This window comes from Uloborus diversus, chromosome 1 (genome assembly GCF_026930045.1).
Source record: "Uloborus diversus isolate 005 chromosome 1, Udiv.v.3.1, whole genome shotgun sequence".
Lineage (NCBI taxonomy): Eukaryota > Metazoa > Arthropoda > Arachnida > Araneae > Uloboridae > Uloborus > Uloborus diversus.
In genome coordinates this window covers 21685709-21710909 of record NC_072731.1, presented here as the reverse complement: position 1 = coordinate 21710909, position 25201 = coordinate 21685709, and the positions used below count along the sequence as shown (strand labels likewise).

The 25201-nt window shown below is 31.0% G+C and overlaps 1 protein-coding gene across 1 annotated transcript in view; it reads left to right on the top strand.

The window, feature by feature from the left end:
• The window catches only part of LOC129234481 (ubiquitin-conjugating enzyme E2 T-like), a 31696-nt gene extending 14837 nt beyond the window's left edge, over positions 1 to 16859 (top strand). Inside the window, exons 4-7 of the mRNA XM_054868482.1 lie at positions 1933 to 2038; positions 11918 to 12016; positions 16216 to 16305; positions 16675 to 16859. Coding sequence (XP_054724457.1) covers positions 1933 to 2038; positions 11918 to 12016; positions 16216 to 16305; positions 16675 to 16800 — 421 coding nt within the window. The 3' untranslated portion in view covers positions 16801 to 16859. The remainder of the gene's footprint in view (positions 1 to 1932; positions 2039 to 11917; positions 12017 to 16215; positions 16306 to 16674) is intronic.
• Positions 16860 to 25201: the final 8342 nt, after the last annotated feature.

The following is a 25201-nucleotide window of genomic DNA, read 5'->3' as shown; positions in this document are numbered from 1 at the left end:
GTTTTTGGACCAAAAACAAGTTTTATGTAAATGCATCTAACTCAGTTAATTTTACAGCTATCAAGACAAAACAAAATCTTACATCACCAGAATGATGCCCTAAATATGATTTGCTTGCGAAATATTATTTAAATGGTGAGAAAGATGAAGAAAAAAATTAACAACTAAAAACTGAAAATTTGCATAAAATACGAGTTTTAGTGCTGCAACATTCGTTAAAGGAGGAGAGTCTCAGCTCTTAATTTTTTTTCTTGTGTAGATATAATATAGGACTACTTCTTGTAGAAATTTTAAGCATGAGAGCTTTGTTATTTTTTTTTTTTTTGCAAAATTTTTCAAAAATGGCAAAAATCAAATTTTGGCAAAGTTTAATGTCGCCGTTCGTTTAATTCAAAAGGGACTGAGTGAAAAATTGAAATTGATACTGGTAACACCTTTTTATGACAAAAAAATGTGATAACAATTTAATGACTGAGACTCAACTGGTACTGGAGTTATAGGGTATTAAAGTTGGCCAAATATTGCATTTTCGCAAAGTTTAAAGTGAAATATTTCAAGAGGGACTGAGTGAAAAAAAAATCATACAGGTTGCACTTTTTCATGATATGAACCTCTGATTACAATTTGGTGACTAAGTTTCAACTGGTATCAGAGTTATAGTGTATCAAAGTTGGCCAAATATTGCATTACACATGCACGAAGTTAAAAATTAATTCAAAGAATAGTTTCACTCTCCAAACTTGAATAAATGAAATCAAATGGACAAGCATTGTAAAGAAGTCCAGAATCACAGAACTCCACCGCCAACCCACTGAGGAAGCTTTTCACCCTTTATGACTTCGTCGTCGCCCTGGAAACGTCGGCAATAAAAGTGTTCCTTAGGCTTACAGGTAGGAAACAAGTGGTAATCACTAGACTTGAGCTCCGGACTGCAAGGATAGTGGGACATGACAGTCAACAAGCCACTCTGTTCTTGATTGCAGTGACACTTCCTCAACCGGTTGGCAGTGAAATTCTGTGACACTCGATAAGGAAGTTAGGGCACTGTCAACAAGAATGCACAGAAAAAGATAGCAATTATGTATAAAAATAGAGAAACGTTTTTTTTTCTTTCCAATTTAAATTCCATTAATATTTTCAAAAGACTTTTAAATCCCGTAATTTGCCCCCCCCCCCTCAAATTAAACTGAATTTCTAGTTGAATTCCGAAGTATGTTTTGCGTATTCAAGCACTTGTACAAACTCTAAATTATATTTTTTTTCCCATTAAAGCTGTATATTTTATGGCACCGAAACAGATATTAAAACTTTAAAAAAAAGAGTTTCAATTTCAAAATTTGCCGCCCTAAAACCTGCCACCCAGGCGCCCGCCTAGGTCGCCTACCCCTAGAGCCGGGCCTGGGTATTACCTTCACGTTTGAATCCATTGGGAAACCTGAAATCCTATTTTTTCAAATATAAATCTTGAAGTGGCCACTACTGAAGCACTATTATGCACTGGCCACTACTGGTGTGCTTACCTTATGTGCAAAGCAAATAAACATTTTGAATACTTATTACTTATAAATATATTAATATAGTACATGTACTTTTGTACAATTATTATTATTATTTTTTTTTTGGATTCATTTTACAAAAAATGGTACAAAAAAGTATTTAAAGCAAAGTGACATATTTTAAGTTTTATTAACTTAGATGTTCTAGTCTTAAAAATAAAAACAAACTTTAGAAAGTGTTTTTTTGTCACAGAATACAGGAAAAAATTTAGCTAATGTGCTAGAATTTTATTCATTTATTTTCTCTTTATCTTAACTTTTTAAAAATCTTTTGTCAAATTTTGAAGGAAACTTTTTACTAGTATGATCCTGTAAAAAAATTGTAATTGCAGATGCTGTAAAACTCATATGTTTTCCTTAAAATCTCATTTTTCAGGTATCCCTTTGTACCACCTAATGTTCGTTTTGTCACTCCTGTATACCATCCAAATATTGACAGCTCAGGAAGAATCTGTTTAGATATTTTGAAAGTTCCTCCTCAGGTATCTTTTTTAAGAATAATATCTTGTTTGTCCTAACAAGGGGATGGTACAAACTTGTTTTTTTTAGAAAAAAATTGAAACTTATTTGTTATGTACAGGGTAATTAAAAATGAATATTGCGATTACAAACGGCTATAACTATTTAATGAAAAACAATTGATTGGTAAGATTTTTCTGAACATAGACTTCGAAATTTTGTATACATACGTCAGAGATTTTCTATGTGACTCCCTTTGGTTACACAGACAACATCTAAGCGGTAGTCCATTTCACGCCATACACTCTGAAGCATTCGTTAAGTAACCTATGCAAGAGCATTAAAAATGCATACTTTCAGTTCTTCAATTGTGCTGAGCAAGGGAAACTCAACGCCTTCTCGTAAATCAATTTTGAAGTTCCGTCTACATTCTGTGAGAATTTTATCGATAAATTTTTTTCTCATTAAATAGTTGTAGCTATTTGTATCCGCTATATTCATTTTGACTCACCCTGTATATTGAGAGTGCTGAATCCATTGGTGCGGGTCTAATTTTTCCTAACTGTATATGTATATGATTGAAATACAGTCAAGTCCCGACTTACGCGAGGGATGTGTTCCTAGACTCCTCGCGTAAGTCGAAATTTCGCGTTGTGGAAAAATATATGCATACACATTTTTTAAAGCATAAGAAATACTTATAAACACCCCTCAAACTGCTCTAAAGAATTCCTTAACTCCAGTTTCTTGCATAAAGAACTGAACCTTTACTGTATTTAAAAAATAAAAAAACTGTTATTCAACATGATATATTAAGATGAACAAAATGAATGACCAATGGGAATGAAAGATGTAAAATTAAAATGAAAAACTATAATAGTACAGTAGGTACAGTAACAATATTTAAGAGTTAAAAATGAAGATAGTGATGATTTATGCTCCATGATCAGATCGTTATTCTTATCTAATTCTACATTTTTAAATACGTTTGCTTCGCCTTTATAACGTTTCAACAGGGTTCGTACTTCCTTAAAAAACCCTTAAGAAACCCTTAATTTCATCAAGCAAAATTAAGGTCCTTAAAAAACCCTTAAAAAGTCCTTATTTTTCTGAAAATTTCCTTAATATTTTAACCACTGTATCAAGTTTGGTCCCCTTTTTCTTAGTTTTTTCTTTTTTACCCCTTCAAATCTTTATAATCCGCGATATCTGCCGAAAACGTATGTTTTGGAGACATGCCAACCACGTTAAACACGTGCTTCGCCGAAAATTGCTTGCCTTGTTTGAGATTGCAATCTTTTTGCATCCTGCAAATATTTCAATCTTTTTAAATATTGGAAGGTTTTTTACAATATGCTACTTTATATCTGTTTATTTTTTTCATTATTTCAATAATATTTTTATTTCTTAAATTTATTTTAGAAAAAATGCAAAAGACTATCGAAAAAATATGGTCCAACTCCCACAGTCTCTGATTGTATTTAAACTTGTCATGGTTACTATTTTTATGTATTTAAAAAAGATTTCAATACATTTATGGTGAATCTCTAAAGGTTTTGGTTAGGCTTTACTGCCTGTAAAATTTTTTGGAATTTGAAGATTAAATAAAGCAACTTCAGTTTTTTTTTTTTTAAATCGTGAAATAATATTATGAAGTTTTTAAAACCAAACTATGAGTTCCATTGCAAGGAAAAAGGATAATTAATTATATATATATATTTATTTATTTTCAAATGTTTTTTCGTAAAAGAAATATTCACCCCCCCTCAAAAAAAAATATATATATATATATATATATATATATATATATATATATATATATATATATATATATATATAAAATATTGATATTATTGAGTGATACAGCCAAGATTGAACTCTGGCTCCATCAATCGCTTTATTCAATGACTCAAGAGTTAGAAATTGCTTTCTCTCTTTCAAAATTTAAATTTATATAGAAATAAAAAAACTTGCGAGAAATAGTACGATATAGCAAATTTGTTCGAAATAGGATTTTAGTAACAATAACAGATCAAAAGCAATAATAACAAAACAATAGTTTAAATATCTTGAAGAAAAGAGATTTTAGTTATTTTCCTTCAATTTGCCTCTCACTCCAATCATGTATGCTAAATAATAATGCTTTAATATACAACTAATTTTCAACAGCTATCCCTATTTTCCTAATCTTTTTTTATGACTGAAATTTGAGAATTAAATGTTATGTTTTAAGAACAATATGTGCCATCTTTTGTATTAATTACTACCCAATCATTTCAAGCATAATAAATTAATAGGGAAAAACTTTCGTATTATGTTTGAAACTGGTTAATTCGCCATTTTTTGTTGAATTTTGGAATGTCATGGACTCAAAGGGCACTTTGATCTCATCTCTTTTCTGCTTGATTTTAAGAACTCATTGTTTGGGGGGGGGGGGTCCCTCCTTTTTGCTCTTTGATCACTCTCATCCCTATGATGTGAAATTTTAAAATTTTATTCACTGATAATGGGACATCCCGGTCGATTGCGCCTCTCCCTGATTTTTGGAAACTGATGCATTTGTGCATGTGTATATATATAATATGTATCATGTACTTTGCCCCCGGCCCCCCCCCCCCCCCCCCCCGGAAAACTTTAAAATGGTATACGTAAAGCTATCTAATCATTTTCCCGATAAGTCCTTTTTTTTGAGAGAGTCCTTAAAAAGTCCTTAATTTTTACTTTTAAAAATGAGTATGAACCCTGTTCAACTTTTTGCAAGAGCAGCTTCCATTTTCATAATATTTACTTTGCTAGACTGCTCTGCAAGCTTCAATATTGAAACTAAGCTCTGAACTTTTACGGATATCTTTTAGTTTTGACTCTTAATTGTAGGTACGGAAGATTCACTCATACATATTGTCGCGCTACTGTCGAAAATTTGTAGTTGTTCAAGCATAGTGTTTTTTATATTTTTTATTAGAAACTTTCTTTTTCTTCCGATCTTCACAAACTTTAGATGAAAGTGACACTAAGGTGCCATTATATTTCAACAACTTTTATATTTAAAATGAAAAAAATAAATGAAAGATGCTGAGTGGTTATTTGATGCACTAGACTAGTTTGGTGTGGGAACTTTGGCTGTCAGTGATGCTGAAAGGGATGCAACAACATTCACGAAATCAATATTTACTCTCCAATGACGTAGCACATACTTCCTTCCAAAAAAATTTGTGTTGAGGGCGAAAAATTTGCGTTAGCTCTAAAATTCATTACTCGTGAAAAATTCGCGTTATAGCCATTTCGCATAAGTCGAGTCGCATTGTAGCGGTAGTCGACTGTATAACGTATCATGGTATATTCCAACGGCGGAAGTCTCGATGTATTGGACAGGATTAGTGATGTAAAATACCCGGGTATTTATTTTTAGGGGTAAATACCCCAAATGGGTATTTACCCAGGTATTTATTTCAAAATTTTATATTCAACTAAAATACTTTTCTGTATGTATTCCACTATGTATATTTATAACCAACAACATACAAACAATAAATTTTTGCAAAAAATTGTATTTTGATCACATATTTAAAGAATTATTGTGTGAAACAACTTAGCAATCTAATATGATATTCACATTAAATGTGTTGGATATGCCTAATCAATGTTAATAGCCAAATTTCAGATATAAAAAATCCATTCTACCAAAAGTAAAAAGCTTAACTGGTTACAAAAAAAGCAAACATCAATTTTTTAAGGTCCTAGTTTTTTAGAACCCAGTAATGTGTCCCTGCATGACATCAAAATGTAACAAAATGTAATTCAATTTATTATTACTATTTATCTTATACATATAAAATCTGAGTATCTATCTATCTATCTATGTCCAAGCTTCTTCTCCCGAACGACAGTGAACTGACCATCGAACCAGGTATCGATGGATTCGTAATCTTCCCGTCTTCATGTTTGGCTATTTAACATAATCCCCCGATAATAATTAGCGGAGATATCAATTAAAAATTATTAATTATGACTCTTAGATTTCAAAATAAAATCCATATTTTTCGAAGGCTTTCCTCCATTCAAATTATTATTCAGTGCTTCATCTCAACTTTCCGCAACAACGCTTTTATTAAAATGTTTAGGGGTGAAGAAAATCATTGAGATGAAAGATCTGTTGCCATTTTTTTCTCGAACATGAAGAAATAAAATTTGGCTTTTGTTTTAAGGCTTTTCCTGTAATCGGAAGATTTAAAATATTTAATTTTTAGTTATTTTTCCGCAATTTACCGCAAAATTTTACTGATATTTTTTTTTTTTTTTTTTTTGTTCAAGCCTGATTGTTGAACACGCGTCACTTCACATAACTTTTATTTCCGAGGTAGACCGTGCAAAGCCGGGCGACGCAGCTAGTTTACTTATATCTTTTGCAGAAATTTTCTCCAAACCTAGTTCAAGTGTTCAGGCATATTCTGCATACTTTTTCAGTAAAATGTGTTTGAAGATACTTAAAAAATTTTTAAATTAATTCTAAAGGAATTAAACTGCTGAGGTTTGTTTCAAAATGTTAAAGAACTGATAATGGGAAAGAAAGATTAAAAGATAACTAAACTTGCAGCAGGGACGAATTTGGATACTGTCTCAGAAATCCTGTGTTACTGATGGAATGACTCATAAAATAAAATCTCAAAATAGTATTTTAAAAAGAAGCAAAGTTGAGCCTAAAATAGTTCATTTTAAATTCTGACAATTTTTTGATAAGATTTCACTAAGTCTTTAATTAAAAAAATTATAATATATAACTTTTTATATTTTTAATCTTTCATTTTACGGTTTATGCTTTAAAAAGAAAATCATCACTTTTTGATACCACCTAATTTTTTTTTTGCAAAGCGCGCAGTTACTAGGGGATTTACCCTGCCTTTTTATAAATACCCAAAAAAATATTTACCTTCCCATCCTATATCACTAATTGCGTGTATTAAAAATAGTTTGAATAAATTTTCATCATGAGGAATTGGGGAGCAAAAACGAATGAGCAAGGCAACAGAAAACAATATTTTGATTTTTTTTTGCTCATTAATGTGAAAACTGTTTCTATATTTGCCAGGTTATCACTTAAACAGCAATAAAATAAATAACATCATAGTCTTAATAGCTTCTCAGTTTATTCTTTCAAACATCCCTCACGCTTCCTTTTTTTTTTCCATTTTGGATATGACTTACCTAGATTGTGATTTTGAAATCCTGAAATTCATCATTGAATTGATCATACTTCTCTAGATATGACATTGAAAAGAAATATTCTTTGGTTCACACGATATGTTTCTTTCATAATTTCATCAAGTCTTGCAATAAAAATATTATAAACTGTGTAGTACATATATATGTGTCAGTTTTATCAACTATTTCATATTTAGATTTTTAAAAAAAAATTCCCATTCACTTTTTGCACTTTTTTGTAAAATACCCAGTTTCTGCGTATTTGTGCAGGCCTTGGGTAAATACCCAAAAAATATTTACCTACCCGCTTGGTATTTACCCGATCCACATCACTAGGGATACAGAAAATTTCTTGCTCCTTTTAAATACTAGAACTAAATTGTGACTACTTCATTCATGGACATTGAATTTAATGTTAGAATTCAAAATTAATATGCTATTTAAGAATTGCTACACTCAAACCTGTGCGTCCTTTTGAATATTGCCCGCATGAAAAAAAAATTGCGTAAAAAAATCATTCAAAACTGTCGTGTAGTTGTAAAAATAGTTTTTGCAGCAAATGTTACTGCTGACTCGCGGAAAGAAAGGCTGCACAAAAACAATATTTAGAGTAGCAGGGTGGTGACAGTTTAGAGAAAAGTTGAGGAACTTTATTAATCAGGGAATTTTGAAAAAATAACCAAAGGTCAGGAAAAATTGATTAAATGAAGGAAAAAAAACTTTTCGGTTTGCAAAATTAAGTACTCGAATTCTCTACTCATTTTCCCTCAATTATCTGTTTAAAAAAATGTTAAATTAATGAATTGCGATTATACCGTGCTATATATTTGTGCATATTTTTTTACTCAACACCAAAATATTGAATTTTAACTTATTAACCGCAGGATGAACTTTCTAAGATTGCTTCTGTTTCTGTAGAGTTGATTATTTTACGGAGCTTGAATTTTCCACAACGTGTTCCAAGCTACGTAAAATAAACAACCTTACCGGCAAAGAGAAAGCTGTCATTAATGACTTAGCTCCCTTGCCTTTACTCATTGTCTTGAAGTAATTAGCGTACTGTAATCACAATTTCAAGAAAAAATCTTTGTTTTATAAATAAATACTAATAAAAGTTTAAAAGTTATTACTTCTTTACGTTTTTAACTTAATTGCTAAAATTGAATGAAAATCAAAATTAACTTTGTTCTTTGCCATCGTATTATTCGCTGTCGCCTCAGATTATGATTTTTTTTCCAGACTTTAAAAAATCTTTTATTTAAAAACCAAGTTAAATACATATACATTTTGAAACTAATAAATTGTTTTTTGCATTTCAGTTTTGTTTGTTACAAAAGTAACCTTTTTTTTCGACAAATAATGAAATCATTTGAAATTGAGTTACCTTATGTACCTAAGTAAATATTTTTATTTTTCAACAGGGTGCGCCGATATATATTAGTCGCTATGTATCATGATATATATCCGATATTTATTTTGAAAATATCTTGATATTTTGATGTTTTCGATATTTATTTTTTCAGCTGTGGTATTTTCAATATAAAAAGTTTATTAATCATAGTAAAATTGTTCATTTATTATTAAAAATAACCAAAAAGTTATGTACTATATTTTTATGATGTATTAAAACATCATTAATGTCTTATGAATGTGCACCGACCAATGTATATATTTTATTTCCGAAACATACCTATAACTGTAAAAGTAGCTAACAGAAGAAAAATGATAATGAATAAAACAGCTATTGCTAAATAAATTTTTATCAATATCCATTAAAATTGATAAAAATTTAAAATGAAATATTAGATAAAAATAATGAAAGAAGCCTTATTTTTAAGTATACATATTGTTATTATAATAAAAGAGAAAAAAGAGTGATTTGAGGATGCATTTACTATTTTGAAGGCTTTAGCTACTGCTAATTGAAAATATCAGATATATATCAAAATATCGGATATTTTCGAACCCTGTTTTTCAATAGTTAAAATGCTGTATTCATTCATTAAAACCCAAATTCTCGATTAAAGAATAGCTCAATATTCAAAGATTAAAACGAGATAATCCATTTTCCAGACTATACTTGATGAAACTATTAAATCCAGACATCAATAAACACTATTTAAAGACTGATCGGTCCCTCTCTGGGGTGTACCTGAAGTGCATTTTCAAACGCAACTTGATGCACAGACCAACAAACTACATGATATCCCTGACTACCTTTATCAACTCGCCCTTGAAATCATAAATCAAATACCAGCCTCGGCAGTTCAGGCTTATACCGACGACAGTAGAAACAATCAAAATGCTTCTGGTAGTAGTGCTAATATTAAATTACCGTCTAATTTGGTTAAGATCAAGATACATTATCCAGACTACTGCTCAGTATTTAAAGCAGAACTCATTGCTATTAACGAGGTGCTAAAGGTTTTGCTTCATGGAAATGTCTTTTAAGAAGTTTGGATTTTAACCAATAGCCACAGTGTCATTCAACACCTGAGCAATTGGACAAGGGTTGGAGATGATACTTCAGTGACAATTCTGGGAAATTTAAAACCTCTCACAAGATCACAGGATTTTTTTTCCATGGATTCCCTCACATATTGGTATCCTGGGCAATGAGACAGCCGATATTCTTGCCGTAGAAGGCTCTTCTTGGCCTTTAATCCCTTCTGAGAGTCTCTTACCACCTCTTACGTCATCTGAGATCTGTTCAAAGTTTAAGACGTCATATAGGAATCTGTTTAAGACACCTCCACTTAACTCTTGGTATTCGGAAAAATTCCCAGGCAATTCCCTTGCTCTTGGTATGGATAGAACCATCGAGGTCAAGATCAGTAGACTCAAGAGTGGACATACTAAGAACCTTATTTTTACCAGCGGAGAGAAAAGCTTCTAGACTTGCCCAAAATGTGTTAGGGATGAGGCCTCTCCTTCCCACCTACTTGCGTGTTTGAGACTGACATATGAAGATCTATCGACCAATCCGCTTTAAGTGTACAGCTTCTTATCGATTCATGAACTCTTGGACCTGGTCTAGCATCGACTAGATCATGGGGAATAAGCCACAATAACAAAATAGCTGAATATGACTGATTGTTTAAAGGTTTCAATTTGTTTTTCATAAATAGGTCTATTTTTTGCGTAAGTAAAATTACATTACTTCTATACTTTCATTATCACTTGTTATCCTTGCAGCAATAATTATACTGCTTGAAAATTTAGTTAAAAATTATTTCCATATAAACATTTTAGTTTTATCATGATTAGATATGTCTTTAAGAGTGGTTTTAATAATTTCTTAGAATTCTTATCCTATCTGGTTACTGGAAGTAAATTATTTGTTTTAGATTTCTTATAATTTCCATGTAGATAATTTAATATGCTATTTTTACTTAAAAAAAGGATCATCTTTTCAAAATATATTTTTAATTACCAGCTCAAAACGTTTTAAACTCTGCATTTTGTTTAATATGCAATGGTTTTCAAGTAGGGCAAAGAAAAGAAGTCATTATCATTGATAACGTAAATCGGATTTAATGAACTTAATCAGGGAAATTGTTTTTAGCTGGTTGAACAGTCAAGAACTTCTCATTCATGAAAAGGAATCTCTGCCAACCCTGACTAGCGGCCTGTCTCAAAAGTTTTTAACATCTTTGGAGCCACACGGATGTGGTTTCATCGGTGAAAGGTTGGACTTGTAAGCACTGTTTTAACTGTTAGCTGCACTGACCGGTCACATAATTCCATTTCCCAAGTGACCTTTCTAAGGGAAACCCACAAGTTTCGTTACATTTGCTTTTTGGTAGGCATAGAATTTTTATCACGAGTAACATGATACATATTGTTGTAAAACATAAATTACTCGGGGAACCTTTAATATTGAAATGGTTCTTATTAAAGTAGTTAACAAATAAATCCCAGAGAGGGTCAAAGCTTGGTTTTCCCAATCACTTAAACTTTTTGACGAGTTAATATATATATATATATATATATATATAGTTTTTTTTATATGAAATTTTTATATTATTTTTTTTATTTTTATGAAAAAATAAGTGGAGATTTTGTAATGGTAACATCATACTAATTTTTAAAGACATTTGTAATGAAAAGAATGAAATAAAAATATTGTTGGAAAAAAAAAAGAACCAACTTAAAACTACAGCTGCGAATGGTTCTAAAAAATAATTTTATCCTTTAAACACCATCAATACTACTTTTAAGTATAAGTTTTGAAGTTGGCACAAAAACTAGATAAAATCACACGCAACCATAATTCAGTTACAAATATAAATTTTCGTGCTTCTAGGTTCTTCAATTGCACTCATTGATAACAAGATATTTATGTATCAGTACAAATGTTTCATTCTTAATTTTGACAGGTTTGCATGGAAAATATAAATGATCATTTTTTACACATCCTTTTACCTATCATTTTTTCTCACTGTCCCTATCCCCCCCCCCCTACAGTGTTCAGTTTCAACAACCCCTGTAAAATGAATATGATTTTTTTTAATGAATTTTACCTTAATCAGATATGCAATGAAAAAATTTCTGGAACTTTTTTTTTGTGCTAAATGCTAGTAACGTAACGTTTTATTTCTTACTTTTAGTAGAGTGTGCATGTGTAAAGTTTAAATAGAAAATTTATTATTTTATTTGTATTTTTTCAATCTTACCTCTTTTTTTTTTTTTTTTTTTTCTAGGGAACATGGAAGCCATCACTGAATTTAGTTGATGTGCTTTCCTCCATTAGATTTTTGATGTCTTATCCTAATTTTAACGATCCTCTCATGACTGAAATAGTAAGTATAAATTATTTAATCTTTTATCTATTTTTTTTAAATATTCTTTTCATATTTTCTTTTACTCGAGTTCATTTAATAGTAAATTATCCAGTCTAGTGCCTCACAACTTATTGTTTTCTGACCCTTTTTACTGCTTAAGTACTTTTGTGCAGAAAAATAAAAGAAAATATCACTACATTAAATCACACAAATTTGCTGAGAACTGCCAAAAGTGATAAACAATGGAAATGCACTGCCTTCATTTTTTATCACTTCTTGATATAGTGGTAACCAAAGGGGAGGTGTGCATCCAGAAATATAAATATACATCAATTGTATATTACACTCAAACCTCGATTTTAAGTTTTTCAAGGGACTGGGTTTAAAAAACATAAAATATCAGTGGTCAAATTTGAATTCAGGGGGTCATTTTACATAAAAATCATCAAGTGTTGTCAGAGGCACATTGAGTTTTTTCTTTTTTTGATGCACAGTGGTATTTTGGGCATTTTCTTTTAACCAGCATCAAATTTTGTGCAGTGAAAGAAACGACTTATTTAAGACTTCAACTTACCTCGCATTAGGCGGCATACCACAACATTTGGGAGTCACTAGTTTTTCAGTAACCCTGGTCTGGTCCTTTCTAGCAACCCGGAAAAAACGAGGTGTTAAAAATATATTTTATTTAATGTAGTAAAAACATGTCTAACCTGAAACATAATGTGAGTCCTACATATTTAATAATATTACTAGAAATTGTTGACTTAATTTTGTTAAAATATTAATTAACTAGCAGTACCCGCACAGCGATGCCTGTGCTAAAAATTTAATGGAAGTCCATTGAATAAAAAAAAATAACGCCCCCTCCCCCTCTGATGTGAAATGATCGCTTTTCTTTGTATGAAATGCTTATACATCTTTTCCAAAAAAAACTTAAGTTCTTTGGAATTCAAAACTTTTCGTCAAATCATTAAATTAGATTTACAGTTGCTTTAAAACTCTATTTAGCGAGTGAAGTAGTTTTTACTGCAATTTAAAATATTTCGCTAAATAAACAAAAAAAGACATCAAATAATATCTTTCAAATGTAAAAATAATTCTACAGCTCCATTGTTTATCGCCAAACTTGTCCAGCAACCATGCTATCATAATCCATCCGTCTAACGAAGAAGAAAAACATCCCGTGGAACATTCAAAAATCATCGTCAGGAAAAAAGAAGAAAATGTCGTACATTTCACTCGGATAAAAACAAATCAAAAGTTTCTTTTCTTTCAAAACAAATCGCCAAAACAATGAATTACATTAATGGTTGCCTTAAAACAATAATCCTAGACTGAATTTTTCATCGCCTAACGTGCCGAGCGACCTCGCTACCGGAACCCAGCCCTTTTGCGAGTGAAGCGGATGTTTTTTCTTTGGCAATAATAAATGTTTCGCCAAACAAACAAAAATGTATAAAATCACATTAACAGTAGCTTTCAAACCTTTATGTATTAAGAGCTGCTTTGCCCGGTCTACCTTGAGAACAAAAATTGTGTCAAGTGATATATTAAACAATTAATTAAAAGAATAACTTAATAACTTAAAGAATAACTTAAATAAAAGAAAAAAAAACACCATGCAAAATTACCCTTCCAAACAATGACGCCAGATATTAAGCCTTTTAAGAAATTAAAATGCGAAAGATGGATTTTAAAAGCGTAACCATGGAAACGTGAAAATAAAATGGTGGACAACCTGAATCAAAATGACATATTTCGAAATTGATTTTAAAACGCTTGTAACTTTTTTTCCTTTGAAGATAGAGGCTAATTTTTTCGACCATTGGTCGAGAGAGATCTGGAGTAAAAAATCTTCCTTTTTCCAATGCTGTCAAAAAGAAAACTGTGGGATAATTCCTTCACTTTTTATTGATACATTTATTGAAGAAAGTAGTGCCTAAATTTCAGTTAAGCCTAAAAAAGTTCGAGCTAAAAACGCAAATTATTAATTAGTCGCCGTAATTAAGTTAGAGCATTGAAATAAATTGTTTAAAATGCAAAAAATTCTACCCTTTTTAACGATATATAATATTAATATGTGCAAGTAATTTTTCACCCCTTTAATAGCCAATAATAAGCATATTTACGTGAAATTTGGGCCTGAATTTGAATAAAAAAAGAACTATTTATCGGATTTTTTCGAATTATAGCCTATGTTACTCAGTAAGAAAGCACCTTTCATGTAGTGAAATAATTTTTCAAATAGGTGCAGTGGTTCTGGATTTTTGTGTATTTATATGTTCTGGACCTCGAACATATAAATACACAAAAATCCGCCCTCTCTCTTTATAATATTAGTAAAGATAATACTATTTTTGTGATTATGACAAAAAAAATTTACAATTACAAATAATTCTATAAAAAATTGAGTTAAAATGAAGCAAACATTTCCAATCCTAAAATTAAAATTTCTTTCAATTTCGTAAAGAATTTAATATAGTTACTCAATGTATAAAAATACAGTCACCTTTTAAAAAGAAACAATTTATAAATCAAATTATAAACAAATCACAATTGCTCTGAATGCTTTGAAATCAATCCTTTTATTGGAAGACTGAAAGAAGAATGTTGTAGAGAATAAACTAATTAATAGCACATGTGTATAAATTTTAACTTGCTTGTTTGAATATTTTGATTCTTGACTAAAAATCAAATTTTTCAATCTTAAATAGGCTGATTTTTTTCTAAAATTTAAAACATTTTCAGTCTTAACAAAATCTTTTAAAATGATTCCTCTGATTCGCTTTCTATATCAGTCAAATCCAATTTTTTTTTTTTTTATGCAAGTAGGAAGCCGTTATTAATGACTTGGCTCCCTTGCTTCTCGTTGTCTTGAAGTAATTAGCGTACTGTAACAACAATTTCAAGAAGAAATCCAATTAATATTGATTAAAGCTGAAAAATTACTTGGTGTTTTTGATTTAGTTGTTAAAATTGAATGTTAAGTGAAAATCAACTTAGTTTTTTGCTATTGTATTATTCCCTGTCGCCTGAAATTATCCGAAGATTTTTTTTTTTTTTTGTGACTTTAAAATTCTTTTATTTTAAAACCAAGTTATATACATATATATATTGAAATTAATATTTGTTTTTTGCATTTCAATGTTGTTTGTTACAAAAGTAATCTAAGATTTTTTTTTTTTTGACAAGTAATGAAAATTGTCATTCAAAGCAATGACATTTGAAATTGAGTTGCATAAATAACTATAATAATATTTTTAATATTTTTTGATTAATTAAAATGCAATATTCATTTATTAAAACCGAAGTTCTTGATTAGAGGTGGTACTCACTATAACTGGTTGTTAAAAGGTTTTAATTTGTTTTACATAAATATGTCTATTATGTACGTAAGTAAAACAACATTACTTCTCTATACGTTCACCATTACTTGTTATTCTTGCAGCAACAATTATACTTCTTGAAAATTTAGTTCAAAATTATTTCTATGCAAACTTTCGTTTTATTATGATTAGATATGTCTTTAAGAGTGGTTTTAATATTTTTTAAAAATTCTTATGTTACTTGGTTACTGGAAGTAAAATGTTTTTTTTTTTTAAGATTTCCTATTATATTTCCTAGTAGATAATTTAATATACTATTTTTACTAAAAAAGGGAGTATCTTTTCAAAATATATTTTTAATTAACAGCTTAAAACGTTTTAAGAACTGCAGGTAGAGCAAAGAAAGGAAACCATTATCATTGGTTATGTAAATCAGGGAAGTCGGGGAAAATTTTTCACAGTTCCTGTAGCCCCCCTGTTTGTGCTTTTATTATTATTTTAAGTCAATGGTAGATAATCTTATCTTTACTGCGCACACACTATTAAGGATTGTTTTTGAAGTTTAAAAGTTTTTGTCTTATGCTGAAATTTTTACATAAACTGAATCTGAACCAGGACTTAATATTTTGTTATTACAAAAAAGTTAACGCTCTCAAATATACGTAACAAATACTTGAAAGAACTCATTTTATCATTTAAAAGATCCTGAATATACCGTGAAAATACTGCCTATTTTGTGTTCATGCCATGTATCTTTCAAAGACTGCTTGAAAGGATTTATGAAAAGTTCTTCTGCTGAGATAGTCTGAATTGTTTTTGCTAAACTACTCTGTTAAAGACTTTCAGTTATAAGACTGTTTCAAAGTATTTAAATTTTAAACTTTTTTCCAGTCTGATCAGTATCAGAGAAACTACAATGAATTCTATAGGCATGCTGAAGAGCACACAAGGAAACATGCTAAAGAAAATGTTAAAGATAAGGTATTTTTTTAGTTTAAACGTTAAGTGTTCCATTGATTTAGTAATTGGATGCCTCAATTGCCAAATTGATTAACTCCACTTTTCAAAAAAATCCTTATTTCTGCTTAAATAGTGCTTTAGCAAAGCTTAGCATGTGAATTTTTTATTAAATTTCTGGTTCAGTACATTTCTGACCGTGTAATGACAGAAAATGTAACACGAGCGCCTATTTACTCCTATAGATTACACCATCTTCTTCATAAGTATTCTCTACTTTTTGTTTTATGGAGTTAGTTGATTTGGCAAGTGAGATATCCAATTGTTAGTAATTTTCTTCTCTGCTCATTCCGCTGAACAGCTAATCAAATATAATATTCTTGATATTCACAGAAGCGAAGCTTTGATTTAGCATTTCCTGCGCCTAAAAATGTGGTTGAACCTTGCTCATCTTCACAAGCAAACTCAGTTGAAAATCTGATCGAAAACAGTACTAAAAAAAACAAAATGTCTTTGTAAAGATTATGTATTTTATATTATAAACTTTATTGTACAAATGTATATATATATATATATATTGTAATTTGATAATTTTACAAATATACTTCTTGATAGTAAATTTTTTATTTAATTAATACGTATCCATTGTTTTCTCCTAGACTTCTTTTCACTAACTAGTATAAACTTGCCATAATATTTGAATTAATGAAGCACACTATCTTCCTAATTCGTTGATATTTGTCAAAAAGTTTTTACATACAGTAAAACCTCCGTACAGGGTCGGCTCCAGGGTCCTGCTGCTATGGGGCCCCTCGCCGACTAGTGTTTTTCTGATTTTTCTTTTCTTTTTTTTTTAAACATGTTTTTAGATTAAGTTTAACCCAGTTCAATGCTCTATTGAACATGGGCAGGGGCGTGAAAAGGGGGGGGGGGTGAGAAGAGACACCTGTTGGCCCGAGCCTGAATGCAGCACGATATTTTTTAAATGAAGGGTTAATATATGTAGGGATGTAGGGAAAACAAGGTGAGCCTGTAAAAAACATTTGCGACAGGCCCAAAAATTTCTGTGCATGTCCCTCCTATAGAGAGATGGCGCGCTCATCTTGTGAAGACCAATGAAATGAGACTTCTTCGGCGCTCAAAAACTGGAGGGACACCAAATATCTAGTTTCTTGTCATGTTGACGGGTTCCATACAGTACAGCTTGCTGTCATGGCAATGGTAATTGAAAACTGGTTTTAGAGAGAAAAAATTGTTGCGGATTTTGTGTGAATTACACTGAAAGTGTTTCTCCATTCTTCGCTTTTGCGTGTCTGTCTCTTGAGCTTTTACGTCTCCCTTCATCTAAAGTTGGGGCTGGTAGCATTAGGAAGGCTACACAAGTCCTAATTGCAGCATTACAATGCTACCAGGTCAGGTTTCAGGTAAAAGATCGCTGCTTTCAATACTCAGCATCCATCATAATTCTCTTTTTCTGATGAAAAAAACAAAGAAACACACTAAAGCAGGGTTGGGTTTTGAACTATCTAAAGCTAGTTTAGGACAGGAAAAGTGGTTTTTACTATCCAAAACAGTCTAAAACTGTCAAAAAGTGTCTGAAACTGTCCAAAAGTATGCTAATGCTAAAGGGGTGTAATCTAATCAATTTGTATTTGCTGCAATATTTGTAATGCATAAATAGATATTAATGAGGTTTAATTAATGAGTATTTGATAATATTTTTCTCCAAAATGTTCATCTAAAAAATATTTTACTTTAAAAAATTGCCAATAACTCCATTACATAAAAACTTCCTTATACAGGGTGTTCCATTTTAACCTGCAAGATTCTATTCTCGCAACCGTTAGTCCTAGATGCATACTTCCAACTGCAAAAATGTTCAAAATCAGATGTAGAATTAAGATAGTGAAAGTGTGAAGTAAAAATAAAAATGATTCAAAAAATACAACTTTTAACTTTTTATACGAGCCGTAGACCCCCTAACTTATATTTAGAGAAATAATCTATATTGAAAACTATTATTGACACAAAAAACGTACATTTGTGAGACCAAAACTCAAGTAGATATTCCAGTTCAATATTTTAAGGGACTATACAGAAAATAAGATTGGAACTTATTGCCCTTTCAGAAGAATGACAGGTCATCAAAGTTCAAAGTTAAAAAAAAAAGAAGATAAATTAATTTGAATTTTGGCTTCTTGAATTCAAATTATGTTTTTCGCAATCAGCAGTGCATGTGTGTATGGAGGCGTGTGTATTTGTGTTCAGGCATGAGTGTATGGGTATGTGTGTGTGTGTATAGGTATGTGTATGTATGCATATGTGTTTGTGTCTGCGTGCAGGCATGAGTGTGTTGTGTTTAGGATATGGAATGTCAATGTTTTTTAAGATCAGATGAGAGAACTGCAGTTTGTTTTATTATGGGAAAATAATTGTAGAAGATTCATTGATTACAAACCAGCATAGTTTTTACAAGTATAATTTGATGTTTTGTTTGTATTTGTTCTTTTAAAATTTATTTCTTTTATCAACTTTTCTTATTTTACACATTAACCCGTTTGTGACGGCAGCTCGCCGAAACCAGTGCTCCCTCAGGATGGCAGCTGTTACATGCAGACTGTGCGTACAAGCTGGGGCAGTTTCTTCCGCTAAGCCTAATTCGCAGTTTCGGAAAGTATGCATTACATAACAATGAATAAAATGTACACTTCGCGTAGAAACAAAACTATTTTTTAATATATGATAAAATACGTATGTCATAATTTCAATCATAACAAAAAAATTTAATGAACAATAAAAAAATACATAATATATTGTTTTTTTCTGTAACTAAGATTATTAAAATTAGACAATATATTTTGCACAAAACTGGAAAAATATTTGTGCTTAATTTTTGAAAAATACTTGAAGAATGTTGTAACCATTCATATTTTAAAGCCCCATGAAAAATTTCAAAGCACTTAGCAATGCGCATTTTACACTCATAGGTAGTGTTAAGTCTTTGATCCTGCTTAGAGCAAAGGACACATCTCTGTCTAAATTCTTTGCTTTCTTTTTCAGCATATAATTTTAGAAAGTATGTACTGTATGAAGAACTAAAATAAAAATAATTATAGTTTTTCAATGTCGTGTCCGAAAGATCCATAAATGGATCAGTCATAAATTTAGATAATTCCTCCTCATAAAGATGACGTGTTCACCATGGCTACACAAATGAATCTAAAAGTAAAACTCCTTTCTAGAATATCTCTCATGAAATCCCATTATGAATGGAATCGAAACTAGAAACATCCATTTCGAAATGAGTATGCGTTTCCCTTTTTATTTGCTAGCACATGTTTATATTTTTTTCACGAAATCCAATAAATCACAGACACTTGATGGATCCCATTCTGACGTCAGAGAGAGAAATACTAATGTTCTAGACCAATCATCTGGATGGAACATGGATAAGTAACGCCATCTGATAGTAAACATTTCGTTCGGAAATTGAGCCGCACACTGGCGTCGCTCGGATACGGGACGAGCAGCCGCCGCTGAAACAAACGTGTGTCGTTCGGCATTATTGATAAATAAATGCTCTTCAGATAATTGCTTTCTGTATTTGAGATAGATGTAAATTCTTTTGCATCTTGAAGTTTTTTTCTCATCTTATTAATTGATATTGTCAGCACCTACGTTTTCTTGTGGGAACTATAAAAGTATGAAAGGATAATATAATTGGGAAATATAAATTGCTGTGCATTTGTCTTAAAATATATATTTAAATCCTTTAAATGGAGAATGTAATTGTAGACAAAACCAGTAACTAGCTGTGTTTCAGATTTTGATCTTTCTTCAGGACATAAAGTTTTCAATTCTTTTGAAACATGGGAATAATTTTATTGTATTGGGTAGTTTAAAGTTGGGTTTTAACTTTTTTTTTTTTTTTGATTTTCCTACTTAACAAATAAATAATTCGCAGTTGCATCACATTTTATCATTTCAAAAAGTTTTTTTAACTGATAATATAGAGCACTCAAGACTAAAGTGATGCTTTTATTTTGTTTCAATACTAAAACTTCATTCACTTCAAGCAACTTCACGAGTTTGCACTTGTCTTTCACTGATGCTTCTGAGTCGTGTGGGGTAAGGGGGAATAACTTATTGGGCATGAAAAAGCATCAGCTTGAAAAAAGCTTGCATGCACATGTTTCCGTTTCTTTAATGATTTAGTAGGATGTAACCGTATTTTTTTCCTTCATTTTATATTTGATATTGCACTTATTTTTGGACGGACGTTAGAAGTCCTCTCGATCTATGCCTCACGCCCATATGTCTCGGTAGTTTCCTCTTACCTTGTAGAAATTGAAAAGGGAATCTACTATAAAAATTGAAAAATCCAGGATTTGAACATACTGAAGTCCCGAGGGTTCCCCCATCTATTTGTAAAAATGCCTTTTTTTTTTGAGAAATTCCTATATTTTTGTAAAAATTGTTACAATGTTTCGAAACATTCCAAAATTTTCCTATATTTTTTTTGTCGAATGTCACTTTTATACCTGAAGAGTTTTAGTTCAATTTTTTTTGGCCCATTCTTTAATTAAAATAACTCAAATACAGAATATTATTGTTTATTTATTATTATTTTTTAATTGCATAGGCATGAAATTTAACTATTCTTGTTTGCGTATCATTTATTTTCGCATGCGTAACTTCTAATAATGTCATATTCCTGATGTCTTTTGAAGTACATTAGTTGTTCATTATCTCTTTTTATATTTAAAAAAAAGTAAGATCAAAGAAAATTTTGGAAGGAAGTTTGTGGCGGGCTTGCGTCCATTAGACCCCATAGCACCTACAACCTTGAAATTTTGTACAAAAGTACTTCCAGTCCCGGTGGTTTGCACTTGGGATTTTGATTTTTTAAATTCAAATTAGTTTTTTTTAATTAATTTTTTAAGCTCAAATTTCGCGTAAATGGCCTATTAAAGATGTGAAAAATTGCTTGCATATATTAATATTATATATTGTTGGAAAAGGTAGAAGTTTCACCGTTCTACACAATTTGTTTTAATGCTCTACCTTAAATATGATGGAAGTTATTTGCATTTTTTGCTCCATCTTTTTTTTTGGATAAGCTAAAATTTAGGCACTACTTTCTTCATTAAATCTGTCAGTAAAAAGTGAAGGAATTGTCTCACAGTTTTTTTTTTTTTTTTTTTTTTGACACCACTGGAAAGAGCCAGGGTCTTTAGAAGAGGAGACTAGGGTTGGACCATCTCCCGAAACAGGTTGTGGGGGGATGAAATTGGTGACGTAGCTCCGGAAGCACTCGCGGAGCACTTTAAGACGATTTCAATAGGAAATGGCATTGCTTCGCTCCTATTTTTGGACATAAAAGCATAATTTGGAAAAAAAAAATTAACTCTTCGTGTCTTAATTTACCTTCTTTGATACTAGTGTCTCACCCATATTTTACGAGAATTATTTTGAACTCGAATAAAATGGAAGAACAAAACTTGATCATGAGTGATTTCAAACGATAATTATTATGAAACTAAACCAAGTTTTGACTACAACTTAAAATAATTTTATTAGAAGAAAATGGTAATCTATTTGAGTCATTAAATTCGTAAACTGCTACAAAAAACCTTTTCCTGATTTGGAAGAGAAAGTACTGTTATTCATTTACTTTAAAGTTTATCTTCAAAAAATTGTAGAAGAGAGAAAGAATCATTATTAATATTAATAATATAATAAATTAATATTAATTCTAAGAAGTAAAAAACGAATTTTTCAATGAATAATGACTGAATTTAATAATATATAGCAACTATATTAGTTCAAAATAGTTATATATTTACATTTATAAAATATATACAACAACATAGAGGGAAAAATACAAATACTCAGAAACTGATTACCACATGGTAATATTCATTTATACGTCTTTTATGAAAGTAATTAAATATCTCATGAAGCATTTTTAAAGCATTTACTGTTATTACAAGCAGATATTTCCCAAGTACTGTTACTCGTGTATAATGGAAAGATTTTGTAACTACTATGTTGATTCAAAATGCAAATAGCTGTGTACATAAATGACTACAATGAATACATATATTAAAATATTATTTTTGCAGAATATTAAAATAACTATAGAGGAATAAGTACGGAATATCAGAAGCTGGTTGGTACATAACGTTTCTTTAATAAACCCTCAAAAAAATTATCCTATGAAACATTTTTAAGATCAAACCTTTACTTTAAACTGATATTTCCAAGAACTATTGGCTGTGACTTTTCAAATGGATACCACTGATGAACATTCAAAGTATGATCAACTATGTAATTACTGTTGTTTATGATTCAAATAAATGAAATAAGCTATAATAAATACATATACTGAAATAATTGCATTTTCAGAATATATGCGCAACTCTAGATGGGAAAATATGCGTTATACGAAACTGAACATCAAAGAGATACACCGCCAACCCTTTCATGTTTTCGACTTGATGCTCAATTGAAGAAATTTCGAACTTATGTTAAGCAATTTTTGTTAAATATTTTGCTTCTTTTGTACAGGTAAGTATGTTTCATAAGAAGATTTTAAACTCGAAAAAAAAATAAAGAATAACCATTCAGGTACACAACTATAAAACGGAAATAATTATGAAGCGATACGAATTAATACGAATTGAAATGAAAAGATGCACAAGTCATCAAATATATACATAATTTTTATTAATCTCCTATTAATTTACATTCTTAAATAATTTCAATCAATAAACATCATTGATTATGAAATAACAAAAAAGTGCATAACATTTAAAATTCATAGGTAATTTTTTAAAAACCACTCTGAAATCCATAACTATTCAGGGGCGAACAGGATTCCCCAAGATAGAACCAACCTTGACTCCCAAAGGTTTCAAAAAAAAAAAAAAAAAAACCTTGAAAGCCCACAGGTTTAAGGGGGGGGGGGACACCCCTAAAGCGCACAGGTTTTAGTCCGTAAAAAAATAAGTAAAATAAAATAAATAAACCGAAGGTACACAGGTTCAAGGGATGAAAGAAAAACTGAACTTAGGTTTGAGGAAGCAAGGAAAAAAAAAGAAAAAGAAGAGGCTCAGGATTGAAGGGGTGCAAAAAAAAAAAAAAAAGAAAGAAAAGAAAAGAAAGAAAGAAAAGAATGAATGGGAAAAAAAACGAAGTCACACAAATTTGAGGGTGCAAAAAAGAAAATAATAATAACGAAGGTGCACCGAGGGCGCATCGGCCGGCGGGCCCGTCCGCCCCTATCACTGTCTGACCCCTTTTTTCCAATTATACCAAAACCTATGTTGCAGCTGCTCTTAATTTTCGTCATTAGTTATTTTATTTTTGCTTCTGTGTTTTACATTCATTATAAACTACACCCCCCCCCCCTCACCGAACGAAAAAGGGAAAACAATATAGGAAGGAATACTAAGAATTAAAGAATTTATTTCAAAGCACTGGGATAGTTTTTGAAAAATAATTTAAATGAAGTATGAAAAATTCTCCTGTTTCTTGGAAATGTCATGCCCAGGGCACGGGCAAGGGGAGCCAGTGCGATAAACAGTGCGAGCAGAAAAAGTAAAATTGAAGATGCAAACCAGTATTGAGCTATGGAAATACGCAAGTCACTGCTTCCAGGATGACGTCAGAGACGGCCGTTTCCCCCCTCCTTTAGCCACGGAGCGGCGAAACTGGAAGATCAAAGACACGGTCCCACCCTCCTTTTCCAACACCCTGGGAAAGAGCGGCTTTTTTTACTCCGGATCTAACTCGACCTACAGTTGAAAAACTTAGCTTCTATCTCCAAAGAAAAAAATGTTACAAGCAGTTTTAATCAAGTGTGAAAAATCTCATTTCTTTTCAAATTATTGATGTTTTACTTGGTGTTGCCATAGTTACGTCTTTTCGATTCGTTTGTTTCTTCTTTCATATTCACAAATTTTAAGGGTTTCGATTTTAACGAAAAATCTTAGGCTCAACTGAATTCAAGCTCCGAGCTAAAGAACAAAATATATTACTAGAGACCACGAATAAGATAACAACTTTTCAAACGTACACAACTGCAGTTTTGCAACGCTCAGGAGTCTCTTAGCCCTTATTGCTCTGCAATAAGTTGGTACAATTATTTTGAAACCCGGGGAAAGAGTGCTTTTTGTTCCAAAGGGAGTTCATAATGCGTTTTTAATCTGTTTCTTTTTAATTGAGGATTTAAATCTTTGCGAACCAAATAAGATTGAGAAGCAATCTTTGGGGATTGGTTAGCGTTAGCAAGCAGGGGGGCGGAGCCCCCTAGTTTGCTTAAAATTTTTGAATCATAAAATTGAGTTGCTGATTTTATATGATATTTTTAAAACTGCTGAAACTGCTTGAGCTGGGAACAGTCTATTTTGGAACTTTGGGTCATGGGGCTGTGCTCCATTTTCCGTGCGCTGACCCTCAAAAGGGGTTAACTGATTACCAAGTTTCTCTGAAAAGCAGATTTTATTCAGTTTTCAAATCATCCGAAAGTGTCACTCAGTAGTGTACATTCGACTATACAGTAGGGTGGTTCAAAAAAACTTTTTTCCAACTAGAGTCCAGGACACCCCCCCCCCCCTTTTTTTTACACTTACTAATAGTATTACACTGTAAAATCTTTAGCTTCTGACTCAAATTTTAAGACTATGCTCAATGACCCCTAAATTTAACATTAGCCGTATCATAGAAAATGCCACAAATTGAGAAATATTCAATTTCCCCAACTGTTTTTTTTTTTTTTTTTTTGTAAATTATTATTTTATTGCAATTTATATGCATATTTCAAGTGTATATTATAATATGTAGCATTGTTTTTTCAGTTCAATGTATTTTTTAACCCACCTCCCCATACTATTGAAGCTGGTGGGAGAGGATGGAG